Here is a 25947-nt window from a genome sequence, read left to right as displayed (position 1 = left end):
ATAAGTGCGGAAATTGCTGTCAAGCACGCCCCAGGTTGTTATTGGGACGTCTTAATACAAAAAACTTGACGAGGCCTTAGGACGAGGTTGGGTTGCTGTTTAAACTAATAAAAAAACTAGAAAAAAAATCTAAAAATAAATCTCTCGTTTTAATCGCAACCCCGATTCAAGGGCATCTTATTTCTTTTCTTACATTAAATAAGATAACAGACGCTGGGAACTAAGTTGAGTTGATCGCAATATATAGAAAGAACAACACCTTGTATCGGACGTAAACAACAGAAATGAGTGACTACATCAAGCTCCTCCCCAGGGTCTCGTGGTCCATTATTCGTTTTTACGGCGTGGCTATCAAATTTATCAAAAATGTAAAATACCCTGGGAACAAGGTTGTGGCTACATTTAATAAAACGACTTAAAATAATCTGGTGAAACTATATATTTTTTAACTAGACTGGATAATCGAGTCCGGAATAATAGAAGATAAATTGCGCTTAGAAAGTACAGAAGAGATAAATAAATAATTAAAATAAAATAAAATAGAAAATGTGCGTAAAATATTTACAAATTATAACGAGAAACTATAAATTTTGCTTCCCTTACGCCACTCAAAAAGGCGGCATGTGTCGTGGCGTAAAAACTACAATGCGTCATCTCGCCAGCAAACGTTAAACTCGTAGGATATTCTAAGTGGTTATAAAAAATTGGTTCGGCTAAATTCCTCACATCACGCTCAGTCGTTCCAGTCTTCAGGACACCCCAAGTACCACCAAAATTGCTGTTGCGTGTCCAGTCACTCACTAAAACACTCTCATGTTCAAAATCTGTGCTCGGGAGAGACGGATATCGGTGTTTTAGTTTTGTAAGCAACTCGGAAAGAAAACTGACCGGATCTGAATTTTTCAGTTTATTTAGTAGATGACTGGTTAACCATAACATCCACCAGTTGCTTTCACGAAAACGTTGAAGACCTAATACTTTACTGTATTTGTCAACATCTTTGTCCGTGGAAGGGTAAAACAAAATGAGATTTACCTCTTTAGGTAACGGGTTTGAAAATCTGAAGTAAATCTTTTCCAACTGCCCAAGGGAAAGTTTTTGTATCGAGTTAACTTTCTTGCTTGGCAGTGATGGAGAAAACACGTTATGCTTGACAAATCGTTTCAAAACTTCAACAGACACCGTTACGACAACATTATGCGCATGAAAAACCTCTCCGTTCGCGCATGTTACTTTCAGTAGAGACTGACTGTGTTCTATTTTTATCACTTCGTGGTTAAATCTAAAGCATTTCGGATTAATGTCAACTGCGACAGAGTCTGCAATCTCTGAAAAACCATTGGGTAGTTTAAATTGAATATCTCCTTCCAGGTGCTCGAACATGGTGTACAATTTTAGATCCAGATCGAATAAGTTTTCGCAACCGTTATGTTGAGCTTCGGCATTCATTCTAGATGTCAAGACGCTCTTAAAAGCTTTGGAAGAACCTACGTTGTCTTTAAATTTCACAAGCTTTTCCTGTGCAACCTTGGAGAAGACCTCTCCTACGGATTTATATTCGTCAAGTTCGTTCTCGTTCTTTATTTCTTCAATTGTGTCGTGAAAATTATAAACCAAGTGAGTGCCTTCTGCTAAGGCGCTATACAGTTCATCACCAGTACAACGCGATAAAACATCTTTGTGGAAACAATGCAGAACTCTTATGTCTTTGAAAGCCCCTAAACACGAACAAAACGAAATGGTTAAGTTTGTGAACATTTAACTTTATATATCACCGTATAAGGCTATCGCAGAATCTTTGCACCATGCCATAGATAAATGACAAATATTTCCATTTCTCCGAATTAAAGTTTTAGTCTGGCTCCACAGTAAGAAACTGTTTGCATAAGATGCGAAGAAAAATCAAACCAGTTTGTGTCACTTCAGTCTACCGTATGTTTTTGGTCAAATTGACCAAAGTGAATTTTTAACTAATTAGTGCGCATGCACAAAAGTTCCAACACAAAAAAACCGGCTGAATACGGGCCACCCTCTGAAATTGAATTGAATAACGTGAGACACTACGTAAACAGCTTTTTTTTTTTACTGTAGTGTGGATTTCCATTAACGGCCTCAAAGTCCAAAATAAATAAAAATAACAGGTAAAAGAGATACCTTGTCGTGAAGACACATCTCGCACAATTCCTTTCTCATAAGCGAAATTAAAAACCGGATTCCCCTTTGGACCATGAATATGCTCAGCACCAAGCTCCAGCGCTATACCATCTTTCGATATGATAGATTTTACTCTTCCACCGATACGGTCGGTTGATTCTAATATTGTTAAATTAATTTCATTCGAATGTTTTGATAATTCCCTCGCGCATGTCAAACCTGATATGCCAGCTCCAATAATTACAATGTCGATTTTCTTTTTAGGGTTCATACTTTATGTGTTGCGTCAAATATCTAAAGTTTTAAAAATAGAAATTAAATAAAAATTACTGTTAATTAGACAAATCATTTCCGAATACCGACGAAATCCTGGGTACGAGAATAGAACTGTTTTTTTTTCAACGAAAACAAATATTTTCCCGCCAAGAAAGATGCCAATTGCGCATGTCCATAATACTACACTGTAAAGAGAAAAACAATCCGTCGGAAAAAATTATCTAAAAGTTATTAAAAATATCAGTAACAACCTTCATTGACATTTTCAAAAAATTTCAATAACACTCTAAGTGTTGTTTTCTTCTGACATCATAAATCAAGAAGCCCTTGACCGTGACAACATTGTCAGAAAATGACTGCCCTTGATCCTGTTTACGTTGAAGAACTTATAAAACGACAATCGACTTTCTGACATCTAGACAAGGCATCAAGTTTTGACTCATTTATTCCAAAGTTGAATGTATGCTTTATCTTGAACACTTTCTATTTCGAATCAGTTATGTCTTAACTCTCTTTCCAAGGGGCAAATCTTCTAATCTCTTGTGAGAAGTTTTATACCACTGTAAGAAGTTTTATACCACTTGGTGTTTGCGTGATTCACCCCAAAAAAACCAAACAAACAAAAAAACAAACTAAACAACAGACAAACAAATAAACATCAAGTGAAAGAAATACTTCTGTACTGTTTCAAGTATCAACAATGGTATTGGCAAACCCACTGCACCAACAGATACTTTGAAATCAAACAAAAACAAAACAAATATCTGAATGGCAGTAAGGTTGCTCTTGTTTTCAAATTTTTACAAACCACAGGGAAAAAATGAGTTGGTACAACCCCGTTCCCAGCGTCTGTTGTCTCTTTTCTATAACCGGAACGGCGAGACGGACATGTTCGAATCGCCATCCCAATGTCAGAAAAGATACAAGATGCCCTGGGGACGAGATTGGAGTTATTATATATCATCTGTTGAATTTGTGTTGCAAACGCACGAAAACTTACACTTCACAACGATCCTTCAAGTTAGCTGTTTGCGAAAAGTGGCATATGCAAATACATCTATTATTTTTTGCAACGGTTTTCAGAACACATATATAGCTACAATCCACCTAGAGAACTTATCAGTAGCTTAAATCAACTTTATCAACTGATTATTATAAAACATTCCAACTTAGTGTCTAGATCTCTTTTTTAGTCTTGTGATTAAATATGTCAAAATCAAAAACATATTCCTCGAAACGATGTAGACAAACCGCCGTAAGATGCTACAACACTTCAAGATGTGTCAAAAGGTAAAACCTGCAAAAAAAATTAAAATAAAACACGCGAGAAGAGCATGATACGAAAAAAACAATACGCGTGCAACAAGACATGTAAGAGGCTACGTAGGCAACCTCGTTAACAGGGATTCGAGGCTGTTGCTTCAACGACAAGTAAAAAACCTGGAGACGAGGATAGGTTTTTGTAGGCGCTTAGTTTAACATAAAACTGAAATATTAGCTAAAATAAACGCTGGTAAATACTTCTGGACACAAGGAAAGAAAAATACTTTTTTCCAGATTTCAAACGGAACAACTAAAACACCCTTCGTCTTCACACTCCATCGTAGTTTAGAGTTCATGTGACTTACCCTAACAATACAGCATCATGTCTGAAAAATTTTATCGACACATTTATTTTTTGTTAACTTCATATCCTTTATTTCATTCACAGCCAAATCTATGGATTTCTTGAAAGAGGAGTTCTTACGAAAGGGTTTGACTTTTGAAATTGATAGAGTCCTAAAGTTTTGTTTAATCTCTTCAGTATATAATATCTTTGATGTGAAAAAGCAAACTCAAATATAGCTTAGGTAATCACGTCATACATACACCACATTAAAAGCACCTTGCACTTAATATATCTGAGAACACCTTTAAAAAGACAAAAATGCCCTGGGATCGAGGTTGCACCTTTGTTGTGTACAATATAAATTCGTTATGAAGAATTAGCCACGTTTCAAACACTTCGTTTCGCTATTCAAAATGATAAGAAAGACAAAACGCTTTAGAAATGAGATTAAACTTTTTTTTTCTACATCAACCTTATTATAAAATTGAATTCTTTAGAGAGAGTATATATTATATGGAAAATATATTAAGCAAACGAGAACACCTTAAAATCATCTAATATAAGCCCTGGGACTACAACCCTTGACATAATGTTTACTTGCAAGGAGCCCGTTTTTTTAGTTATTAATCAGTATCTCCGAACTGGATCGTCTTGTCCAAACTCTTCAGGCTTTGCTTTAGAAGAAAAAGAATGTCAAAAAAATCTGTTTGAACAATACATCCACAACAATTTCAATGTCCATATATTGAGATAACAAAAAGTGGAATGTTTTAAAATTTCAGATCTGACCGAATAACTTAAAATCACAAGCCCTAAGTTCACTTTCGCGAAAGATAATAATGATAAAGTCTTACGAGATCGATGTGCTTGTTTTTTTCGTTTTTGTAATTGTATGTGGGACGACTCTCTAAATTCGACCCTCTCTTGCAATATAGTAGCCGAAATTGTAGGTTGGCATAGTGGTTATGTAAAAGACCTTCTAAAGATACAACATTTGTCAAGTAAGAATCGTTCATTTTTTGTTTGTGCTAAACTTTTATTGGGGGTGACACATTCTCAGTAGAAGAAACCTGACAAAGCCTGGATTCGAAGATGTATATCGATATTTTTAACAAGTTAAACACTACATTTCATCAACGATATTTCACATACATACTGTATTAATTTTTTCATACTTTTTGCAAATTTGGGCCAAATTGGCGAAATTATGTGCCTGAGAAATATTCTTTGAGACAGTATTTGCAAAATTTAATAGACGTTAAAAAAACCTAAATAAAACTAGATATTTCGAAAAATTTCTACGATATGGTGAAAATGAGGGTAATTTCATTCACACGAAGTAAAACATGGAGGGCTTTGGTCAAACAAAAGATTTTCTGCTTGTGTGAATAAGAATGTTATCCAAAAGTATTTGATAAAATTTCCAACTGATATGCGAGAATTTTACTGCGAAGTTAGTTTGCAAACAATCCTTCGCAAAGATAAATACCCGCAAATTTCCATTTATTTATTATAATATTTCTTGACCCGGGAGATCATCTACCCGGGCAGAGAACTCGCTGCTGTGAAGAGTAAATCACATTTTACCTTGTTGATAAAGTTGCCGTAATAACGGCTAAGGGGCCACAATCATTCTCGTCCCCAGACCTCTTTGAGATTAAAACCTCGAAAGTACTATCGAGTTTATCTCAAAGAGCTCTGGTCGAGAATGGGGCCACAATATTATGTAAATTCTCAACAAGTGCTACTTCTTTTACAAAATAGTTATACTCACCTCTTGTGATAGTCTGAAAGAAGAATGCATAAGGCCACGATACTTGACATGAATATATAAACTCGGTATGTGATGAAACAAAAGCAAAATTGTCGACAGAGTGTATTTACCTGGGACAAAACTTTATTTGGATATAACCATCAACTGATTTAGGAAAACGTCTCGCACAGCTTATGCGTAGAAGTTGAAGCTGTTTGAAACAACATAATCACACCCTGATTCGATAAAAAAGATAAACACTTTTTATCATGGGTCTAGCAAACGTCTCATCAAGTTTTTCCCGTAGCTTGAAGCGCGATACTGCCTTAAATCTTGTGCTGTGTTGATACTAGTGACAAACGCGTTTCTTTTTTTTTCACAATCTGTTTTTGTATGATAAATGCAAGCAGTGCAACATCGTTCCCAGGACTTTTTTAGCTTTTTTATCGGCGACGTCAACAATATCAAAAAGCGTAGAGGGACCCTGGAAACGAAGTTGCAAGGACTAGTAACTTTAACAATAAGGATTTACTATTGTTTGTCGCTTCAACACCAGCACAAAAATGTGGTGAATAGACAACTGTTTCCCCAGTTCTTGTTAGCTATTTGTATAATACGAGGCCCCTACCCACCCTGGTGATGAGGTTGACGAATGGATAGTAGCTGTGGCTATTTAGAAACAAATGTTATATTGTCAAATGTTGCGACATGACGATGTCAAATGTCCTGTGTTAAAGTTGTGTTTAAAAATAGAAGAAATCCAAGATGTCATTTGAGGATTATTGACTATTTCCAGACTTCTTTAGTTTCAAGCGCATCTTGTTCCAAAAGAACAAAAACACAGCGGCTCCTAATTTCGTTTTTAAATTCGGCTGCATTTATAAGGAGCATCTTATGAGCAACAAAATGAAATAACTTTTTAAAAAAATGAAACACTGTATTCTGCACAAATATTTTTAATGAATAAATAAATGGTTGTCTCTTATAAACTCCCGTCTTTAATAAAAGCCTGTCTACAATGAAACCTACCTTGAAAATCTCTAATATTAAACGTACGTGAGTTATTGTGAAAATGAAGCATCTTAATTTTATTGTACCAAAGTAATAGACTTCACACAATAACAAACGTGATTTAGACGAAAATTTAATTTTGATTAAAGCACCAGCATTGTATTGAGCAAAAAAAACACATGAATTTGAAGTCAACAAGCAACAAATAGGCAACAACATTGAGCCTCAGACAAAATTTTGTGCTCCCTATAAGATGAACTGTGTAAGTGCATTATATAGTCTAGCAACAAAGTCATGTATTTTCTAGTCACAAAACGGACCTACCTAATCAACAACCGTCAACACCAGCTCATAACTAAATTTCAAGACTTTTATTTCCACGTCTAACACATTGTCGTCAATTATTGCATGCTACCTCACCACAAACCGGTCACATATCAGCAGAATCTACAGATCTTCAAAATTGCAATTTTTAATGATCTCTGTAAGCCGCGGATTATATGACGTCAACAATTTATTGACGTTTCATTGTCCAACGGTAAAACTAATTTGAACGCGATATAGATAAAAATATTTTTTACAAATTAGAGTTTATTACCCGTGTTATCGGTCTATGGTTTAAGCTACGGTTTATAAAAATCAACCCGTCCGAGCCTGACTAATTTAATAAAGGAAAGGCGCCCATAATTTAAACGAATGATAGTGACGAAGATTTTGTTTTGCAGTTTAGTTACCGCGTCAACTTTTGTCCGTTTAATTTTCGTCCGCTTTGATATTGCCACGACCTTAATTATAATCACCTATTGAAAATTTGGTCACTTGGAACTAAAAAATAATTTGATTCGTTTCAAAACTTTTTAATAATTTAGATAATGATTTTAATAAACGCCCCGTCTCTATTAAACGTCTGTCTAAAATAAACTCCTTCCTAAACTATTAAAAAAAATTAATAAACACCAGGTCTCTAATAAACACCTGTCTCTAAAAACACTCCTTATCAGTCAAAACGGGGCTTGTATTAGAGCTTTTCTCGTTCAAGCGGTTTATTTGTATTATAATAAAATTATAGATATGACGAGAAAAGAATATTTAAATATCGTAGTTTTTTAATAAATGCCTCTCTCTAATGAAGCTTTCCTTACAAATTTCGAAGATAAAATGAACATCCTGGACATTCATTAGAGCATATACGACAGTAGCTAATGACAACAACAAAAATAGACGTCATTACTTAATGTTGCTAGCTATAAACCTTACCTAGGTTTTGTTTATGTATCAAAAAGAAATTTAAAAAAAATGAACACAATTTGCAAAGAGTGATGTTATAGGTTATTTTCTTTTCCGACCTTAATATTTTATAGACCCTAATTTTCGTCAGCTTCTTGAAATTTCGTGATATGCGTTATTGGCCGTTAAAGTCCAAGCTGATAACGCATATGAAAAACAGAACCAAACAAATAACCATCGGAAAACTGTGCGGTCACATTAACTTCGTCCCCAGGGCTCTTCTACACATATGACATGCTATGCACAATATCACAGGCGTGGGAAAGCCCTGGGACTAAGTTGGGGTTGTATGTACAAAACTCAAGTAATTTTTTTTTTTTTTGGGGGGGGGGTTGTTACAGCCAAAGCAGCAAAAATGACATAACTGCGTTTCTGCTGAACAATGTTCACTTATCTCGTACCCAGGACTTCTTCTAGTTGTTCAAAATTGTGGGGAAAAAATCAGTCATTGTGATTGTGTACATAAGTTTATTTTAAGTTTTGTGTTACAACAGCACAACTTGTTTTGTAATAGTCTGCTTTGGACTTGTTCTGTAAAATACACTCGGAGCAATGGGCGTATTCCTAGTGAAGCCGTCACTTAGTTTCTTTGTTGATAAACGACTCACGTAAAGGCATTAAAAAATATATATAAACAATGTAAATCAGTATAACACAATTTGTTCCTGCGTGCAGAAATTTGAGAAAGGAATACTGGAATTTTGTTGGCGTGTTAGGAATTGAAAGAAGTGCAACCTTGTCACCAGAGGTGCTAGCCTTTTTGAAGTTGAGGCCGGTCGGTAGGGTCTTTTTAGCCTTCAAATAAGCCGTAATGGCTTGTACATTAGACAACAACGCCTGGAGACGAAGATACAAGAAATAATAAAACTTTAAATACATTCTAACCTCGTTCCCAAAGCTTTTCGGCTAGCATAGGCGCTGCACTTATTGACAGGTCTCAACATCCGATATGAAAATATAGATAAGAGGTCCTGGGAACGAGGGTGAAATAATTCAAATGACAGTCGTGAGTTCTTTGCGAGAGCGAAAAGTTGTTATGTTAGAAGCAACTGCGCCAGCGGTTTTTCACTTTTTAAAATAATGTAGAATATAAGTTAAAAAGAGACTGAAAACTAAACTTAAAAAAAAATCCCGCCGAAACTGATCATACGACAATCCAAACTTGTTTCCAACAGCGAGCAAATTGTTTACTTATGTTCGCATTAACAACACATAAGCTAATCCATTCTCAAGGCTGAAAGAGGCTGTTTTCAATAATAATCTTATGAAAGTTATAATGTATACAAAGTTTCTTTAAAGGCTAAAATACACGGTAAGTTTAAACGGACAGTTTAAACAAAAGATAAAAAAAACCTATCGTGTAAACAGTAACAACTTTTTCCGGACACGTGATTAATCCGATTTCCCGGATTTTTGGCGGGTTTTACCCGAAAATTGGAAAAAAAGGATTTTCGAGCAATTTTCGGCACTTTTTTATGCGATCCACGCAAAAACCGGAAATATGTTAAGTAACTTTTATTTAGCTTTCAGAAACTTCAAACAGGATGCAAAAATTCGCTCTGGAATAAAAGTAATTAAATTTTAGGCAGATAGTGGCATTTTTAACAACTTTCAAACTTCTGATGACGTCACAGAAAATGTGCTGACGTGAGCAAAAATTTATTGCTGCCATTTTGTTCCTTTTATGAAATACTATAAGTGTGCCAAGTTTGATTCAATTTGAACAACCTTATAAAAAGTTATTGAGGGGGGCGGAATCGGTCATAGTATGTTCGAAAAACCCCGGGCCAAATAGGGTTAACACACACAAAAAAGTCCTTTCTCCCCCCTCCTTTCCCCCCTCCTTTTTTTAACAAGGGAGTGGCATACTACCCTTTACATACCAGCTCACCTAAAGCGTTAGTTACTTATAGTGCCTGGGTAAACAACGAATTGAAGGATTTTATCTTTTAGAGTTCCTTTTAATTTCTAAATCTTTCTTATTTTTACATATCAACCTAAAATCCCGTCTATATCCTCCAAAAATCATGCCTACTGTATTAACGTTAGCCGGAAAGTTGTACTGGTACTAAAAAGAGGTGTCGTGGTTCTCTGCCACGCTTTGCTCTTAAATGCATGTAAAAGAAAGTGTTCTGATAAAATTACAGATTTACAAAAAAAAATTAAGATATAAAAATCAAAGAAAGACACACCCACCGTAACATTTTACACCAGTTTCGAACACAATCTTTTTCAGGTTGATTTATGTCTATCTTGCTTTAAGTATATCTTGTAAATCTACTTTGTTGAAGGTAAATAATCTATCTAGGAAAATATCTGATTTAAATAGTCTTGCACACGTGACCTTGTGTACAAAACCTTGTGTACAAGCCTGTCTGTTTCTTAATGGGGTACAGCACTTTCTGACGTCAACTCTTCCAAAAAAAATTTAAAAAATCTGGGATCAAGGTGGCCTGCCAGCTTCATTTAAAAAAAATTGCTTCAAACGAAATTTTACACTCGCAGTGAAACTACTCTATTCAAAGATTGGATGCTTGCTCAGGCGCCAACAAATGATAACGACTCCCTACAGAACATGGGAACGAAGTTTTCATAAGCTCAATAGCTTCCAACTTATAAAAACTATAATCCAATATGATTAACATTGCTGCGTGACAAACTCCAAATATTAATTTAAAAATATTTCTGAAGGGGTTGGACACTGGTAATCCGAATTTCCTGATTAGTGACTTCGGATTAGTTAAGAAAATTTGACGCAAATAAGTCCTTGGAATATTTCAGACATTACTTATATTTAAAATGGCTTCTTTAGACTATAATTAAATTTACTGCTCTAAGCCAATCACATTTATTTTTAAAAACGCTGTCATTGGAGGCTATATTATTATTAAGGAGGAGATGGGTTAAGAAGATGATGCATAATATACAATAATGATCTACCAAAGACCACTCTTGTATATTATGGGTGGGAGGGGGGGATTGGGAGTCTAAAAGTCCTGAAAGAATGATGACGTAATTACGTAATGTGTGAACAGACCCTTAAAACTGGCGTGGTAAAAGATAAAATTGAATCAGACTCTTCTATCCGGGTAAAATTGAATCAGTCTTTTAATAAGGGTACTAATTCTTTTCTTTCTTTCAATTGTGAAATGCCACAGTTGACATATCTATCTGGTGTAGCACAGATAACGTGAAAACCTGTCCTTACGACACCTCACTTCTCCCCAAGAGTACCGTGCAATAAAAATGTATAATTATAATTATATGTGTCATCAACCAAGTCTTTTTAAAACGTATCTGTTATTAATTCCCATTCTCTGCGTGTTCAAAGTAGTTGCGCTTAGCTCTACCACCCCACCTCCTGCGGAGTAATTTAATGAACCAATGACTTGTGTTTATAACAATAGCCGTATTGTGTGTTTAAAATGGTGAACAAAGAAGCACGGAATACCAATGCAGGAAATATGTATATAAACAACGTGCGGATTACCTGCGTGCATGCATTATGTGATTGGCGCAAAAAAAAAAATTTCGAAAAAACCTATAAAAACATTGCCACGCTCCTCATCAGATGGTTTTAAAAACTAAGTGATGAACTAACAGAAGAAAAGGGTTTTAAACAAATTTGGACAAGGCTTGGAGGGACTAAAACGCCATGTATTGTTTCTGTAATAAAAGTTACAAAAAATATATTTCACAAAAACATTGTTAAATTATAAATTTCACAAAACGTTTTCGTAGATAGGAAAAAAGTGCAACGTAAAATATAGTGTTTAATTTTGTGTGATGTCAGCACAAATTATTAAATAAAAACCAACAAAACAAACAAACAAACAAACAAACAGTTTAACATAACAAGAACATAAATAAAGCAGAAAATCATAAAAAATAATTTATCGCAGCCGCCACCCTGAAGTAGCTAAAACGCCTATTTTAAAAATTCACCCTTGTGAATAAACGCCCAGAAGTTAAGCGAATACTAAACCCTATTATACCTGGGTAATGAAACTTGGCTCAGTTGGAGAATGTCTTAATACAAACTCAATCTAGGTAAAAAAATAATTTGATGACGTCATAGGGATTAGAAATGACGTCACACATGTGAAAAATGGTCATTTCCCTAATTTTTCAGTACGTTTAATTTCTCGCGTGTTACTAATGATATGGCCTTGATTCTTGGTAGATATATGGAATGAAAACCAAAATATGTGTTTCACATGAAAAAAGTAATTTTAATGTCATTTCGGCAAAAAAAATTTCTTCTTTAAACGATGAAGATAAAAAAGACCCGTTTTACCAAAAATATTGATGCTCGTGTCATTAAACTTGGCATATGTGTAGAACAGGGCATTTAAAAATAATCAAGGGAAGGAAAACAATATCATGACGTCACTGGTATCCGAAATGACGTCAATTTGCTGGATCGATATTTCCGGTCCGGAAATAAATCTGGTCCGTTTTTTGTCCCTAGTAACCATATATCACCTTAGCAACACCTTGGTTACCACTAAGTAACCAACATACATGTAATAAATATTTATATACCCAATACAACATCTTATGACATTCTTACATGAATGTCAACGGTTTTCAAAATTCCAAAAAATTTACCCCTGTCCAAAAAATGCAACACCCCCAGCAAGGTACAAAATTTTCCAAAATTTTTTTTTCATCAGAACCCCTAATAAAAGTTAGGGTTACAAGGGCCAAAAAAGCGCAGGTATAATAGGGTTAAATAACGACAAATGAAAATATTTTTTTCACTTTTGTTTGGATAATAAAAAATCGTCTGTGCATCGACAATGTTCCATTTTACTGTTAAAGGCGTTATTTTATTATTAAAAACGTCTCCTAAAATTTAACGCCCAAATTACTGCTAAATGCTTAGGGCGTTTATTCAAGTTTTGACGGTATACATGTAAAAATAGCAAAGTTTAGGAGAAAGCAGCTAAAATTATCTTTAGATTGGAAATTCTTATCAATTCCTACATCAATGATAAGAAATGGACGATAGCAAATATTATTATGAAATCAGAATTTTAGAAACCCCTCACCGTTGATTGCAATTCCTTCAATTCTATTTCCTTACTTATTATAAAAATTAATCTTTAACAGAATAATTGCACCTAGCGAAAAATATTATAGGGCAATAAATCTCGCTTACCCAAAACATTAATAAAACATAAGACGAAATGTTCTACCTTATGACCAGCGAATAGATAATCACCGCATACACCGTTTTTATTTTCTCTTATTTTTAGTGAGCATTTCAACAATCAGTAAACAAGCTATATGATAACACTGAAGAGAATAAATCAATTTAATTTAACAATCACGGGACCGCGTGACCCAATTACGGTAATTAATATGTGCAGCTCTTCATCGGGTTACCATTGAAATTATATTTTTATGCATTTTCTGCACAAAGCAGTAGAATAAAAGATTAAATTTGTGAAATGTTTCAGTATGATAAACCTTTGCTCGGAAAATATCTCGCACAAAATTAAAGCCGGGATTTTTTCCGCCAAGAAATATCTAACGAATCTTAATTTTTTTACACCGAATCTATACCTCAGTATATATTTTTTTTAATCAGACAACTGAGATTTTAATAAACAGATAACTAACAAACTTGTATGAAAGTTTTTATAATCAATAATCTTTGTTGTTCCTCGTTTTCCCCTGTCATCTTGCAGTTAATGATTGTCATTTCATATTTTATCACGCAACTCGATATAACCTCACATTATCTTTTGTAACTTTGTGTCTTTTTGTATATTTTCTTTATGTTAAATTGAACATTATACATAGAAAAACCTACAATTTCAAATTACCCATATTCCTAAAAAAATTGTCTAAAAGTTTGTCGTCCGAAATCTTTAAATAAATCATAACACATAACATACTCAAAATTTTTATTAGCACTGCGGTACAATACACCTTTCACGAATTATTGTTATCTATCGATACGCAACTTCATTACCACGACTTAAAAATACAATAATAGCCTCGTCCTTAGATTGCGCGAGTGCGAGTAGACACGAATATATCCTACTTGACCTCAACCGCGGGAAAAAGAAGGTGTAGCCACAATACCACTAATCAAGTGACGAAATTACACACGTGCTAGTTCCATCGCACGAAAAGTGGATATATAGTAAGCCCACGCGTGTTCAAACACCCATGTTTGACCACGCATGCTTGACCACGCATGTTTGATCACGCATGTGACTATTAAATGTTTGAAGTAGATAGTAAAATTAAAGTTAGGGGTTGAAATATTTCCTTCAAAAAATTATAAATTTTCACTGTAAAGAGAAAAAGCACGCTTGACCTTTTAAGAACGGGTCGCATTGGGCCCTAATTTTTACTGCTGTTTATGAGTTTTTTAACGACAACATAGACCATTTTATTAAAAGCCAAGTTATCTTAAAAAAACAAACAAACAATAAAAAATCGACATTCAGTGCAATCAATCTTTAGCATTATCTACTGATTGTTGTCATGGTAACGAAACTTAATATTATTAAGTAAGACAAGATTAGATAAACGAGACAAAAGGATGGCTCTAATCACGCTAGACCTACAAATTTTTCTATCTGCAGAATGTATTCTTCTTTGAGTGGAAGTCTTGAATATCTCATCTCGTTATATGATGTACATTTCGAATCCTGAATGAATAAATAAATAAACAAATAAATAAATAAAACAATAAGAATCTATCAATCAACAAAATAAAAGATTAAGTCCAAATTTAACGTTTGGTGCATGAAAGAAATTAAATTTAGCGAAAACCAATTTTGTTTGTTGTTCTTGTCAGAAGAGCTGTAAAGAAAGGTTTAAGAATACACTATAGCTCTTAACCATTAAATTTGCGTCCTGCTTTTATTGACTAAAAGTGGTGATGAATCCTTTATTGTTGAAAACAGATTCCAAGGAGAATTATTTTTTGCAAAAAATAGTTGTCGTTAATCTCTCGCAAAACAAGCAAAATAATTATTGAAGTAATCAGGTTTCTGCAAAAAATGAATTAAAATTTTTATCAACGCATATAACTGTTTACTTAGTTAACACCATGGGTGTTAACTTTAACTTACAGTGCTTTATGCGCAATGAGCAGCAAAAAAGCGTCCAAATCCTTAACCGTGAAAATTTGGAAGGTAGGAGTATTACCATCCGAAGTTTAATTGAGATATAAGGGAGTTAACTTTCAATGGCTGCCAGCTTTCCAACCACACACCCCCACCCTTTATTCAGTACTCTAGACTACATAGATTCCAGAGAAAGCTGATCAACCTAGTATTAATTTTCTCGCGCCAGTGTTTTAAACAAACAAGATTTTTTTATAGCATCATTTTAAAGTTTAATCCTTCCCTAAATAATACGCAACACAAACGCCAACAAAACAAATAGACACACGAACTGGACAACAACACTAAGTTTTCATCTCTTATTCTTACACTTAAAACTATTTTAATCAAAAAAATTAAGCACCTGATTAAAACCAAATCAATTAACTACCCATTGTAGAAGTCGTTAGAAAAGTAACTGTTATCCATGAATAAAAAAATGTGATTTTTTTACTAACAATTGTCTTCTCGATTGTTTTGATTCATAAGTTGACTGGCGTTTCATAAGAAAACATTGACACTGTCCATTTTTGCAGGAAGAACTGCCAGACGAGTTGAAACAATACACATTTTAGTTCAAGTTTTCATATTTACTTTATTATTCCCGCTTTCCTAGTAGATCTTTATAGTACGAGTTGAAAAAATAAATTTCACCTCTCCAAAAATCGCACAGGGGGGATTGCTGTAAACAGTATCTTTACGCCGATTAAAACCAAGCATTGAGAAAGAAAGTTTAAGAACCAAAAAAGCGTACTTCCAGCTGGCAGTGCGAAAAACTTAAGTTGCAACGACTATTTTAAAAAATCATTTTCTTGATGGCCTAACCAGAAACTGTAATACGGTTAAATCAACAAAAGGCCAAATCTTTTGTATTGGTGACTTTCAAGCATACTGATCAAAAACCGCGTTTTACTCCGGTGAAATCCCACACCGATTTGAATTTCACTTCGACTTATTTGACCAAAGTGAAATGACATCCGATCACTTTGCCAAAGTGATAAAAACCCATGTGAACAGGCCTAAGAAACACCATGGGACAAACAGGTGACTCAAGCAGGTTTAAGTGTCATGTAAGTGGAGCGGAGTTCTTTTTCATTCTTCAACTTTCTTTTTATTTCAAATACAATTTCTTGGGTCAAGCTTGCTTGTTTCTGAACCTCCCTTTCAGATTCAGTAAGCAAAACCACGTGGATCGAGACTTGAACGTTATGAAATATGAAATAATTGTGCATGCGCTATAAAGCTGCAAAGGGTCGTAACATGGGCGTTTTTTTTTACATTATAAAATTAGACAGATATGGTAATGGGTCGATTAACAATGTATAAAACGCCCCCTCAAACCACTGAGTGGGCGTTTATCAGTAAGGTTGACGTTGATTATGGTGATGTGCCTTCCAATTAAGAATTTTTTAAAACAAAAAAAAATGGGTTGTTTGATTAAAGGTCACAAATTGAGGTCATAACATCTAAATCAGAACGCTGATACAGTCAATAACATAATTGCAGATGACTACAAGTCTGCCACCCTACTTATCCTTATCATAGAAGACGAGATTAAAAATGTGATTGAAAAGTTAAAAATATATATCTCGATTGAGTATGATAAAGTCTAAATTGGAAATTTTTTTAAAATGCGTTGTAGTTTTGTGAAGATGTGATGTAGATAAACCCGTTTTGTGAAGTAGATAAACCCGTGGTTACCACAAAAAAAGCCCCTTCCCCAAGTACAACAATTAAAAACTTTAGAAAATCAATCGTTTTTTTCTACTTCAACAGAAACACATGGCAACGAAAAGAGAGAAAAAGAAGAAAATAACCATAAAAATTATTTATGCGTCAAGTAGTGCAGGTTCGCAATGAAAACGAGGCCTTACTTCATAGAAAAAGTCAGATTCGCAGGCTAACAGTGATACAAAACTTTGTTTAGCCTATATGAAGAAACGGCCAATGATAGTACCTCACTAATCTCTAATATTTGACAGACCTAATATCACTTTTGAATTTGAAATAATGTCGGGATGTTGCATGCTGTTGTAATAACTGGTAAAAACTTCTAGTTTTTCTTGTGCTCACTGAACAAAAATGCTTACTTGTACACGCCTTCAAGCAATCATATTGGACAATTATCTATACAGGCTATGTTATGTATACCATATAATCAATACTAAAAGCCATTAATTAAATGAACACACGCAACAACGAAATATCGTCAAGTGAGCAAGTCTGACACTCTTATTAGTCTCATCATGTCAGACGAGATAACAGAGGTCGTTGGAAAGTTGAAGATGATAAAACTGTACTGATTAGAGATTAATGTCTGTAGATTGAGCACAACAATGGCACGCTCTCTCTTTGTTCTACGTCGCTCACTTAGGTGTTGTGATGTAATAAACATTCCTTATCACAAAAATGTGACTAACAGGTCAACAGAGAAAAAAAATCTTACATACCCATGTGGAATTTCTTCTGTTACTTGTCACCGTCGGTTTAAACATATTCATTTTTTCTTTTTTTTCCCAATTATTCCAAATATTTTCTCGGTAACGATCGTCAAGTTTGAACACGTGACCTTCTGTGGAGAATATCCAATTAGACGCTTGTTGGTTGATTGGATTTTCGAAATCAAATAACTAAATAAAATGCGTTTTAACAAAAATTTAGCTGTATGTGCCCTGGGGGGAGGGGGGGGGGGGTGAGGGGGAGAGAGTGGGGGTTAAGGTAAGGTTAGAGGTGGTACTTTTACCACCATCATAGAATTTTCTGGGAATGACAATTGCTATAGCAAAGAGACTTGGCACAGTAACTAACCAAAATAGAAGTCGTTTGATATTAAAAACAAATGCTGACGTTATTATTTTTTCTGTCTGCATCTGTAGTGATAGACAGGGCCTTGTGAAAGCGTAATCAAAACAAAAAATCATTTTAATAGTAGTAGTTAGTCCGTGCAAAAATTCAAAAAGCGCACAAATAGACAGACATATGGCGAGCATTACATTGGAAACCAGTCATAGCCCTTGCATAAATCTATGGGTTCGCATGTCCTTAATATGTTGCGTGTACATAGCACGGCTATAAAATCGCAACGAGACAGACAACGGGTGATGTTAACACGAGATTAAAATTATCAGCTTAGAGCAAAGTGATTATTTTGAAAAACAAGACAAAGATGGCATAAAGATTTCAACATTTCTGCGATTAGAACAACGACAAGAAGAAATTCCGAAAGACCATCATGATATGCGTGGACGCACTTACCAAATATAAATACTTCATTGTTTCACTTAAAAAGAAACTTTCCATTCTATCTTCTAGTGATTTGTCTTCGACGTTATGAACAGTGGCGTATCCGCACCTATATGACAGTAAGAGGGTTGGTAATGGACAATAAGAGGGTTGGTAATGAACAATAACCAAAGTAGATATATAACTAAAATGGTATCGCTTACTCTGCCCTGGTGTGAGCTTCCAAACTATTTACAATATCAACACCAACATGCAAATAAAATGGATGCTTAGTTGCCTAAGTAAAAAAAACAAAATAGTTTAGCGTTTGTCATTTATTTAGTATTTTTTACTCGAAGAAAATTTGTAAAATAATAAGCAATTCCTTTCCTTTACCAACAAAAATGTTTTTAAAAAAATAGAAAATGTTGAAAAAGGCGAAACAAAAAAGCAGAAAATGTCAGAGAAAGTAACATAGCAATCTAACTTGATATAAGAGATAAGTCGCTTCACTAAATTCTGGTCTCAATGGAAAGAACTTCACATCTGGAGCCTTCAAGTTCCAATTGAATCGCTCGGGCAGTACACCGTATCTTTGCCATATCCCATAATACAATGCGTGACTGCAGACAGCTTCTTGTATATCACCTCGTAATACCTTAAAACAGATGGTTGTAAGACTAAAGTCAGAATTTTAGGTTAAAAATGTAGATCATCATGTTTTGATGCAAAAATCTGAAATAGAATTTTAATCTCTTATATTTCTTTCTTGCGAATCAAACTCACTACTGATAAATAATATATCTCTATAGATGTCGTTAAGTGTAAAAGTTAAAATGTGGAGAAAGTTTCTTTGTTTGACCACAAGATATAAAAGAGGTGGTTTCATGTTTGCTTTAACTACTTTCTCCCCACCCATTTACAGCAATAATTTTTAGCAATGAAAAGCAGAGATTTACGTATAAATGTTATTAAAAAAGAAATGGTTTCGTGTACACTTGTCTCACTGACAGATCCCACTTTCTGAATAATATTTGAGTGCACATATCAATAACTATTTTCCTAGTATTTCGAGCAATAATTTTTGATGAAAATTGGGGAAAACACACACACACACTAGTGTAATTTAGACATTTAGACATTCATTTTTTTTGCCTGAAGGATTCAACAGAAAAAGAAATCATTTTTCTCTCGTCAAAGAAGGCCTACATAATTAACAGAAGATTTGTTATAACTGCAATAAAAAGATACGAACAAGCCCCATCTTTTCTTTAGATCATAGATACATCATTGGTATAAACTAAATGCCACTTTCTTTAAAAATAATATAAAAAACTTATGTCCAGATTTTTCTAGCCGGCTAGCTAGTTAGGTACACTCATATTTCCTGAAGTATATTTCTAATGTTTTCAAATTGTTTGCAAACTGCAACAAAAAGACGGACCAGAAGGTAACGTAATATATAAAAATCAAACACCATAAGATATTTACAACAACATACCTGTACACCAGTAAATGAGGCTTGCAAAGAATCCATCCACGTATTCAACGTTTCGCCATTTGCCATATGTACGTTAACATATAGTGGTGTTTCACCAGTTCCATTGTTGCAGAACTGTCTCCTGCAATAACAAAATAAACATGAATACAAGTGTTTTTTTGTACCCAACATCAAAGCCGACTACTTAACTTACTGAACAAAACATTTTTAAATTAGGTAAATGTTTATCAGCTATAGAAAATTTTCTTCACTTTTGTTAGATCACATAACATTGGGCATTTAAAAATTTTTGCATCTTGCAAGTGTATTTCTAGCAAAGGTTAAGACAATAAAAGATATTATAACAGTTAAATAAAAAAAATAATAAACAGTCGTTTATAAAATTATTTTGGGAATCCCTTACATACTGCCTGGCAGCAATCAGGATTCAGAAGGTTTTCAGATTCTTTCTTCTCAGTTTTCATTTAAAGAATACTTTGTGACTGAGGTCTTATTTACAAAACTCAAACAATGTTTACGCTGAACTATAACTGTAAAACTTTTTTTTTAATTCTTACATACTGCTTTTATCTGGAAATTTTCAAACCATCCACTGCCGCCACAAGTTGTTACTCTACGTTACCAAAATTATCAGGTCAAAAATTTAACTACAAAAACTCACCCTTTTCTCATATATTTTTGAATATTACCGTATATTTCATTGAATTTTTCTAGATCGCTTTTCTCACCAAACAGAATGTAACTCTGCAAAGAAAATCAAAAGTAAAAACAAAACATAACATTTGATTCATGAGCAACTATTAAATTGGATAAAATACAAAAAATTGTATTGGTCCTTAAAAATGAATTGAATATTTGTTAAATTAAAAACAGGAATAAATTAATGTGCCATCACAATAAATCATAACAAATGGACCAGACAACTTCTAAATAAGCAAAAATCATAAGCTGAAAAATAAACATTATACAACATATTTTGAAATAAGCATCTGTATTTTGTTTGGTGACAAATATCACACTTACCTTAAGTAGGTACTCGTAAAAAGAGTCAACACCAGCACCCAGTCCACTCATCTTTCCCACCCACTCTCCACTTTCAACATCAACGATATTACCTATGTTAAAAATTAGGATAATATACGCTACTTCAGGGAGTAATTTACATTAAACATTCTACAAGTTAGGTGATGACAGTGTGACTAAGTAGGAAGTTTGACAAATTTAATTTCAAATAAGTTGTTTCAAAAACTTTTTAGAAACACCTAGTCTTTAAATAAAGAAGAATGGCCACTAGATGCAATAGAAAATGACACAATAGTCTATGACCAGACAGTGTTAACCCTAGGTCAGAAATTTATGCAAGCGTTGCACAAAGACAAATGGACCTACCAAAAAGACCTGTAGTATTTGAGCGTAGCTTCCAAAGTGCATTTATTCCTCCCTGTGCTACTGTTTTAAATGTTGAATCATCAAGAAGATATGACAAAATACCAAATTCTAGTATGAGAGTCCCTGCACCAGCTGTGCAAGTTGTAGTAGCGCTATAAGGAGGAACACCGTGTCGTAAATTAACCTATAAAATAAGCAAAATCTAATTTTAATAGATTTAATGCATTAGAACATACTGTACAAGAATACTTAGGATGAAATTAAAAATGACCCAAGAATGTACTCGTCTTGAAATTTTGCTTACATTCTAAATGGAATATATCAGCAAACGTAATGTTTTTTTTATTCTTTGGTAACTTAATACACTTGTATCCTATTAATACTTGTATCCTATATTGATGTAAAATGTATTTTCCCAGGTTTTAAAATGGAGTTTTTCCTATCAAACCTAATTGTCTGTCGGTCTTGAATTGAATTAGGGGTGATTTTGCACCATTTTGCATTCTCAGATCTTTTAATTTTAACTATGCTAAGCATATGCCAAGAAATATATCAGGATGATTTTATCGCAAAAAGTTAAGAGTATTCATGTTGAAACAGTCTTGGTCATGAATGGCATGCGGTCGCATGCGCACGTCTTCGCACACGCCATGTGAAATTTGGCTGTGCTCTTTACCACACGCCTTGTTCTACTCCATACACACACCAATCAGAACTGAACTATTTTGGAGTAATTCTTTAACCAAACTTTACCCAATACATAATTGTTCTTCCTTGTTAAAATGTATCTCTAAAATGTATTTCTATTAAAAAACCACCTTCAACTGCTGATGTGAGATACATTTCAAATGTTTTGCGTCGGTATTGCGTCGACAATATTTTTTTTGTTTTAAAAAAGATAATGACAAATGGAAACACTAATGATGTACTTCTTAAGTTAATTCCCAACTAGCTCTCTATGTTTTAAGATAAACTGGTTAGGAAATAAGTTGTGCATGTGCTATTTAGGAATTGAAAGTCAGGGCATCATTAAGTTGAATATCGCAGAAGTCGCCAGTGACATGCTTCGAAAATGCTTGTCACAGGCACAGTTCAATGCAAAGCAAAACTGTACAGGAGACTGAATTGTTAGGATCTTCGCAGAACATCTCTTCTCACAAAACCGATGGCAGGGCTGACTTATTGCCTGCTGTGTTATGTGGGAGACAGAGCTTCTGGACTTCTTGTTAATACGATATACAATTGTTTTGATTATTATTACTAAACATATTTGATTTCTCTTTCCTCTTTTAAAAAGATTTTTAAACTTTATTGAACATGTTTTTTCTTTGGGATTATATCACAAGAACATTCGTCCGAAAGCCATATTAAGGTACAGGACACCTAACCTCTCCCATGTTCTGGTTATATTTAACTTGCATGGGTGCGCAGTCTTCTCACAGTATTCTCTGTGATGATGAAGGTCGGACTGACTTGTGGCATGGTTCCAAATGGTCTTCCGTCTTTCGTTCGAGTCTCAGTGTAATGCACCAGCCGAGCATAAGAGTGTCAGCATGAAGGAAAGGGGTGCCGACTTTAACGTTCTCTATACCTTACGTTCTTCATAATAACACCATTCATTTAAATTTCACAACAAAATTACGTTGGCAATTTTTTTGCCAACTACTATGCTTCAAAAACTCCTCGCTGCCGCTCTCCTGAATGTAATAATTGCACGCCAAAATCATAAGCTAGGCGTGGCCGCAAATATTCATGACCAAGACTGTTGAAACGAAACGTAAAACATTATTCTCATAAAAGAATGTGTACCATCCTATAACACCTGTCTGAAAATTCTAAAAACCAACCAACTAAAAGACAAATTGCTTTACAAAATACTGCTTTCTTACACTCACCCTTGGCATCGGCAATCCAGTTTTACTTTTATCAAAGGCAGGTAAAAGTCTATTAGCAAGATCATGTGCCATTGTCAGTAAATCGTTATCATAGTCATCTGGTCTCAGTGGCCCAAACGTTTCAGCAGAATCAACTATTAGCAAGTGAGCAGCCAGTAAACCACCGATTACTCTGAAATTGAAATAAAAGGAGAGTTTTTTTATTTTTTATTTTATTGAAATGCACAAAACATTTTTGGAGTAATGTTTAACATTTTGTGTTTACTTGGTATCACTTTCACAGCCATAAAATCTACCAGTTATTTATTTTCCTAACCAGAAAATTGTTGAATTTTATGTAAGACTGTATTGTGGGAGGAGGGGAGTAGGGGGAGAAAATTTGTATTTGTTCTTCACTTTCTGACGAAACCTTCAGCATCAACTTTTCTCATTCAAAGTAGAATATATTTTACCTTATAGTGGCTTCAAATACCTGCACAACATTGTCTTGGTTAAAATTGACATAACTTGATACTAAACTAACTGCATGCTTGAATTCAGAATGATTTCCCATTATCTATAAAAAAGTACAATTCTCAATATTGGAAATAATTTTACTTAAAAAATATTTAAACAGGGGATTGATATTGGTCAAATATTTAGAATGAGATTTTAGATAATCTTTGTAATCTTGCAGTGTCCTACAAGAAAAATATTGTTCACTGTTCTTAAAATGCAAAATCAAAAAAACTTCAGAAAAGCTTTTTTGAAGTGGCCACCCTGGAGAATTGTCCACAATGCAAACAAAGAGCAAATCTCAACATATCGTATTAAAAAGCAGTCCAGGATGATATATAACTCCTTAAAGCTCTATATCCTAGAAAAAACCACAGGCTACAAGTTAGACCTGCCCTTGTTTTTGCAAAGAGAGATTTTATTGAAGACTTTTGAAAAACTATGTCTGTGACAAACATTTTTCACACTTGTCCCTCACAACCTCTGTAATACAAGTTTCCTCTAAAGAACTACCATGCCCATATGGTGAGAAATTATCTTTGATTTTTTTTCCTGCAACAAACATTGTTTTGCCACTGTAAATCAATTTACAATAGCAATTTCCAAAAATCATTTTGTGTTGCCAAATTTTCTAGATTCTCTACATTGTTATTTCTTTAACAGTTACTAAAAAAGGAAAAAAAAAATGAGGAGGAAATTTTCTTGGATTTTTTAACACAACAAATTAGTACTTACTGCAAGTGTGTCTAATGTGTCGATCAGTGTCAAAGAATACCCTCCTAAAACATCATTGATATTGATGTTGTCTCTGCAAGTAATAAATAAAAGACATCAGTTTTTAACTTGTGCATAAAAAAACCCCAAGATTTTTAGTTATTATACATTAAAATGAAAAATAAACTTATGGAAAAGAAAGTATCCCAAAAACATAAAAAAACCATAAGTGGCAGCCAAAATAAGAACATTAAAGTTTTAGTTAGAATTTTCATGTCAATATATATAGAAAAATATTAATAGTCCAAATGATAATGATCACAATGTTAAATTATCTTTGCAAGGGGTCACCTTAACAGTTTATTTCTAAAAGATTATACAATAATTCTTCCAGAATATTGTGAAATTCGATCTAATATATGGATCTAATATCTTGTTTTAACTATTTCTTCTTCCTTTTTCTTATAATTTGCCTCATGAAAACCCATAAAAATATCCTCCTCAATGTTATTACACATATTTCGTTACCAATAAGAATTAATTTCCAATTAATTTTACTTGAAATAGAAATGTGCTTGCATCGAATACTCAATATTATTAACTCTAAGGTAAAAAAATAGTGCGAAAAAAATAACATGATTTAACGCTAGATGGAAATCAATCCTTAATACACAATGAAAAAAAGATTAAAAGAATATCAATTACTCACGGGTTATCTTTGTCTGGTCCTCTTCCAGAGCAATATATTGGATTCAGTTCATCCAGAGGGAAAGCATGCTGCATATAATTATTGTAACCAAAATAAAACATTTCTTTCACTTTTGCTTTCATTGCAACACGCTGAGAATCAGAAAAATAATCAAAATCTCGAAGAAAATGTCTATGATCTTGTAAAGCTTCTAAGCCATGATATTGTATGTGTACAAATAAAATGCACAATCGCCACCATGTTGTTTGTGCCATTAATGTCTTTCTACATATACATGTAGTTATATTAATTGCTAAAAATAAAATAAAAATACTATCAAAATACTATTTATAATATTCAATAAATTTCTCATTGTTATTGATTTTTTTTCTTATACAATTTTCACAGGTTATAAAAATTATATGCCCAATGTTATGATATATGTACATAGGTGGGCGAGACCCAGAGGCACTTGGAGACGGACTACCGAGGTGTATGGTCGAGCTCTGATACTTACGTAAATATAAGCTCTTGTGTTTAACTACAACGCGTAGTCCTTGTCTGATTCTCTGTCTCCTGACTTCCAAGCACTGGTCACATCACCCAAAGCCCCCAAAGGTCCATTTCAAATTTGGCTTGAAATTGGTATAATGCTTTGAAACAATATATATAAAATCTTTCTTTTTTTTGTTCAAACAAGTTTCATTATATTTATATATATAAAGGTTTGTGTAAACATGAGATCATAGACACCACTATTAAACTTGTGTATACATAGATGAGTTGCAGCATGACGTAATGTTTTGATTTTGCATCGAGAATA

General features: G+C 33.9%; 2 protein-coding genes across 3 annotated transcripts; both read right to left on the bottom strand.

The window, feature by feature from the left end:
* Positions 1-421: 421 nt before the first annotated feature.
* Positions 422-13390, bottom strand: LOC130625384 (peroxisomal N(1)-acetyl-spermine/spermidine oxidase-like). 2 transcript variants are annotated; one of them, XM_057440470.1, is made up of 3 exons: positions 13292-13390; positions 2155-2448; positions 422-1718 (listed from the first exon to the last, which is right to left on the bottom strand). In XM_057440470.1, the coding sequence occupies exons 2-3, from the start codon at positions 2423-2425 to the stop codon at positions 562-564; spliced, it is 1428 nt and encodes a 475-aa protein (XP_057296453.1). In that variant the 5' UTR covers positions 2426-2448; positions 13292-13390; the 3' UTR covers positions 422-561. The 2 variants fall into 2 exon arrangements, with proteins under 2 accessions (XP_057296453.1, XP_057296454.1); XM_057440471.1 differs by lacking the exon at positions 13292-13390 and adding an exon at positions 7128-8178.
* LOC130625383 (ER degradation-enhancing alpha-mannosidase-like protein 1) lies at positions 11727-25437 on the bottom strand. The gene is made up of 13 exons (XM_057440469.1): positions 25146-25437; positions 24458-24530; positions 23680-23783; positions 23228-23399; positions 21333-21516; positions 20967-21058; positions 20605-20687; positions 19944-20064; positions 18930-19100; positions 18667-18740; positions 18476-18572; positions 17671-17850; positions 11727-14761 (listed from the first exon to the last, which is right to left on the bottom strand). The coding sequence occupies exons 1-13, from the start codon at positions 25397-25399 to the stop codon at positions 14663-14665; spliced, it is 1704 nt and encodes a 567-aa protein (XP_057296452.1). The 5' UTR covers positions 25400-25437; the 3' UTR covers positions 11727-14662.
* Positions 25438-25947: the final 510 nt, after the last annotated feature.

This window comes from Hydractinia symbiolongicarpus, chromosome 14, assembly GCF_029227915.1.
Source record: "Hydractinia symbiolongicarpus strain clone_291-10 chromosome 14, HSymV2.1, whole genome shotgun sequence".
Classification (NCBI taxonomy): Eukaryota; Metazoa; Cnidaria; class Hydrozoa; order Anthoathecata; family Hydractiniidae; genus Hydractinia; species Hydractinia symbiolongicarpus.
The sequence above is the reverse complement of the archived record's forward strand: the minus strand, read 5'-3'. Positions and strand labels throughout refer to the sequence as shown.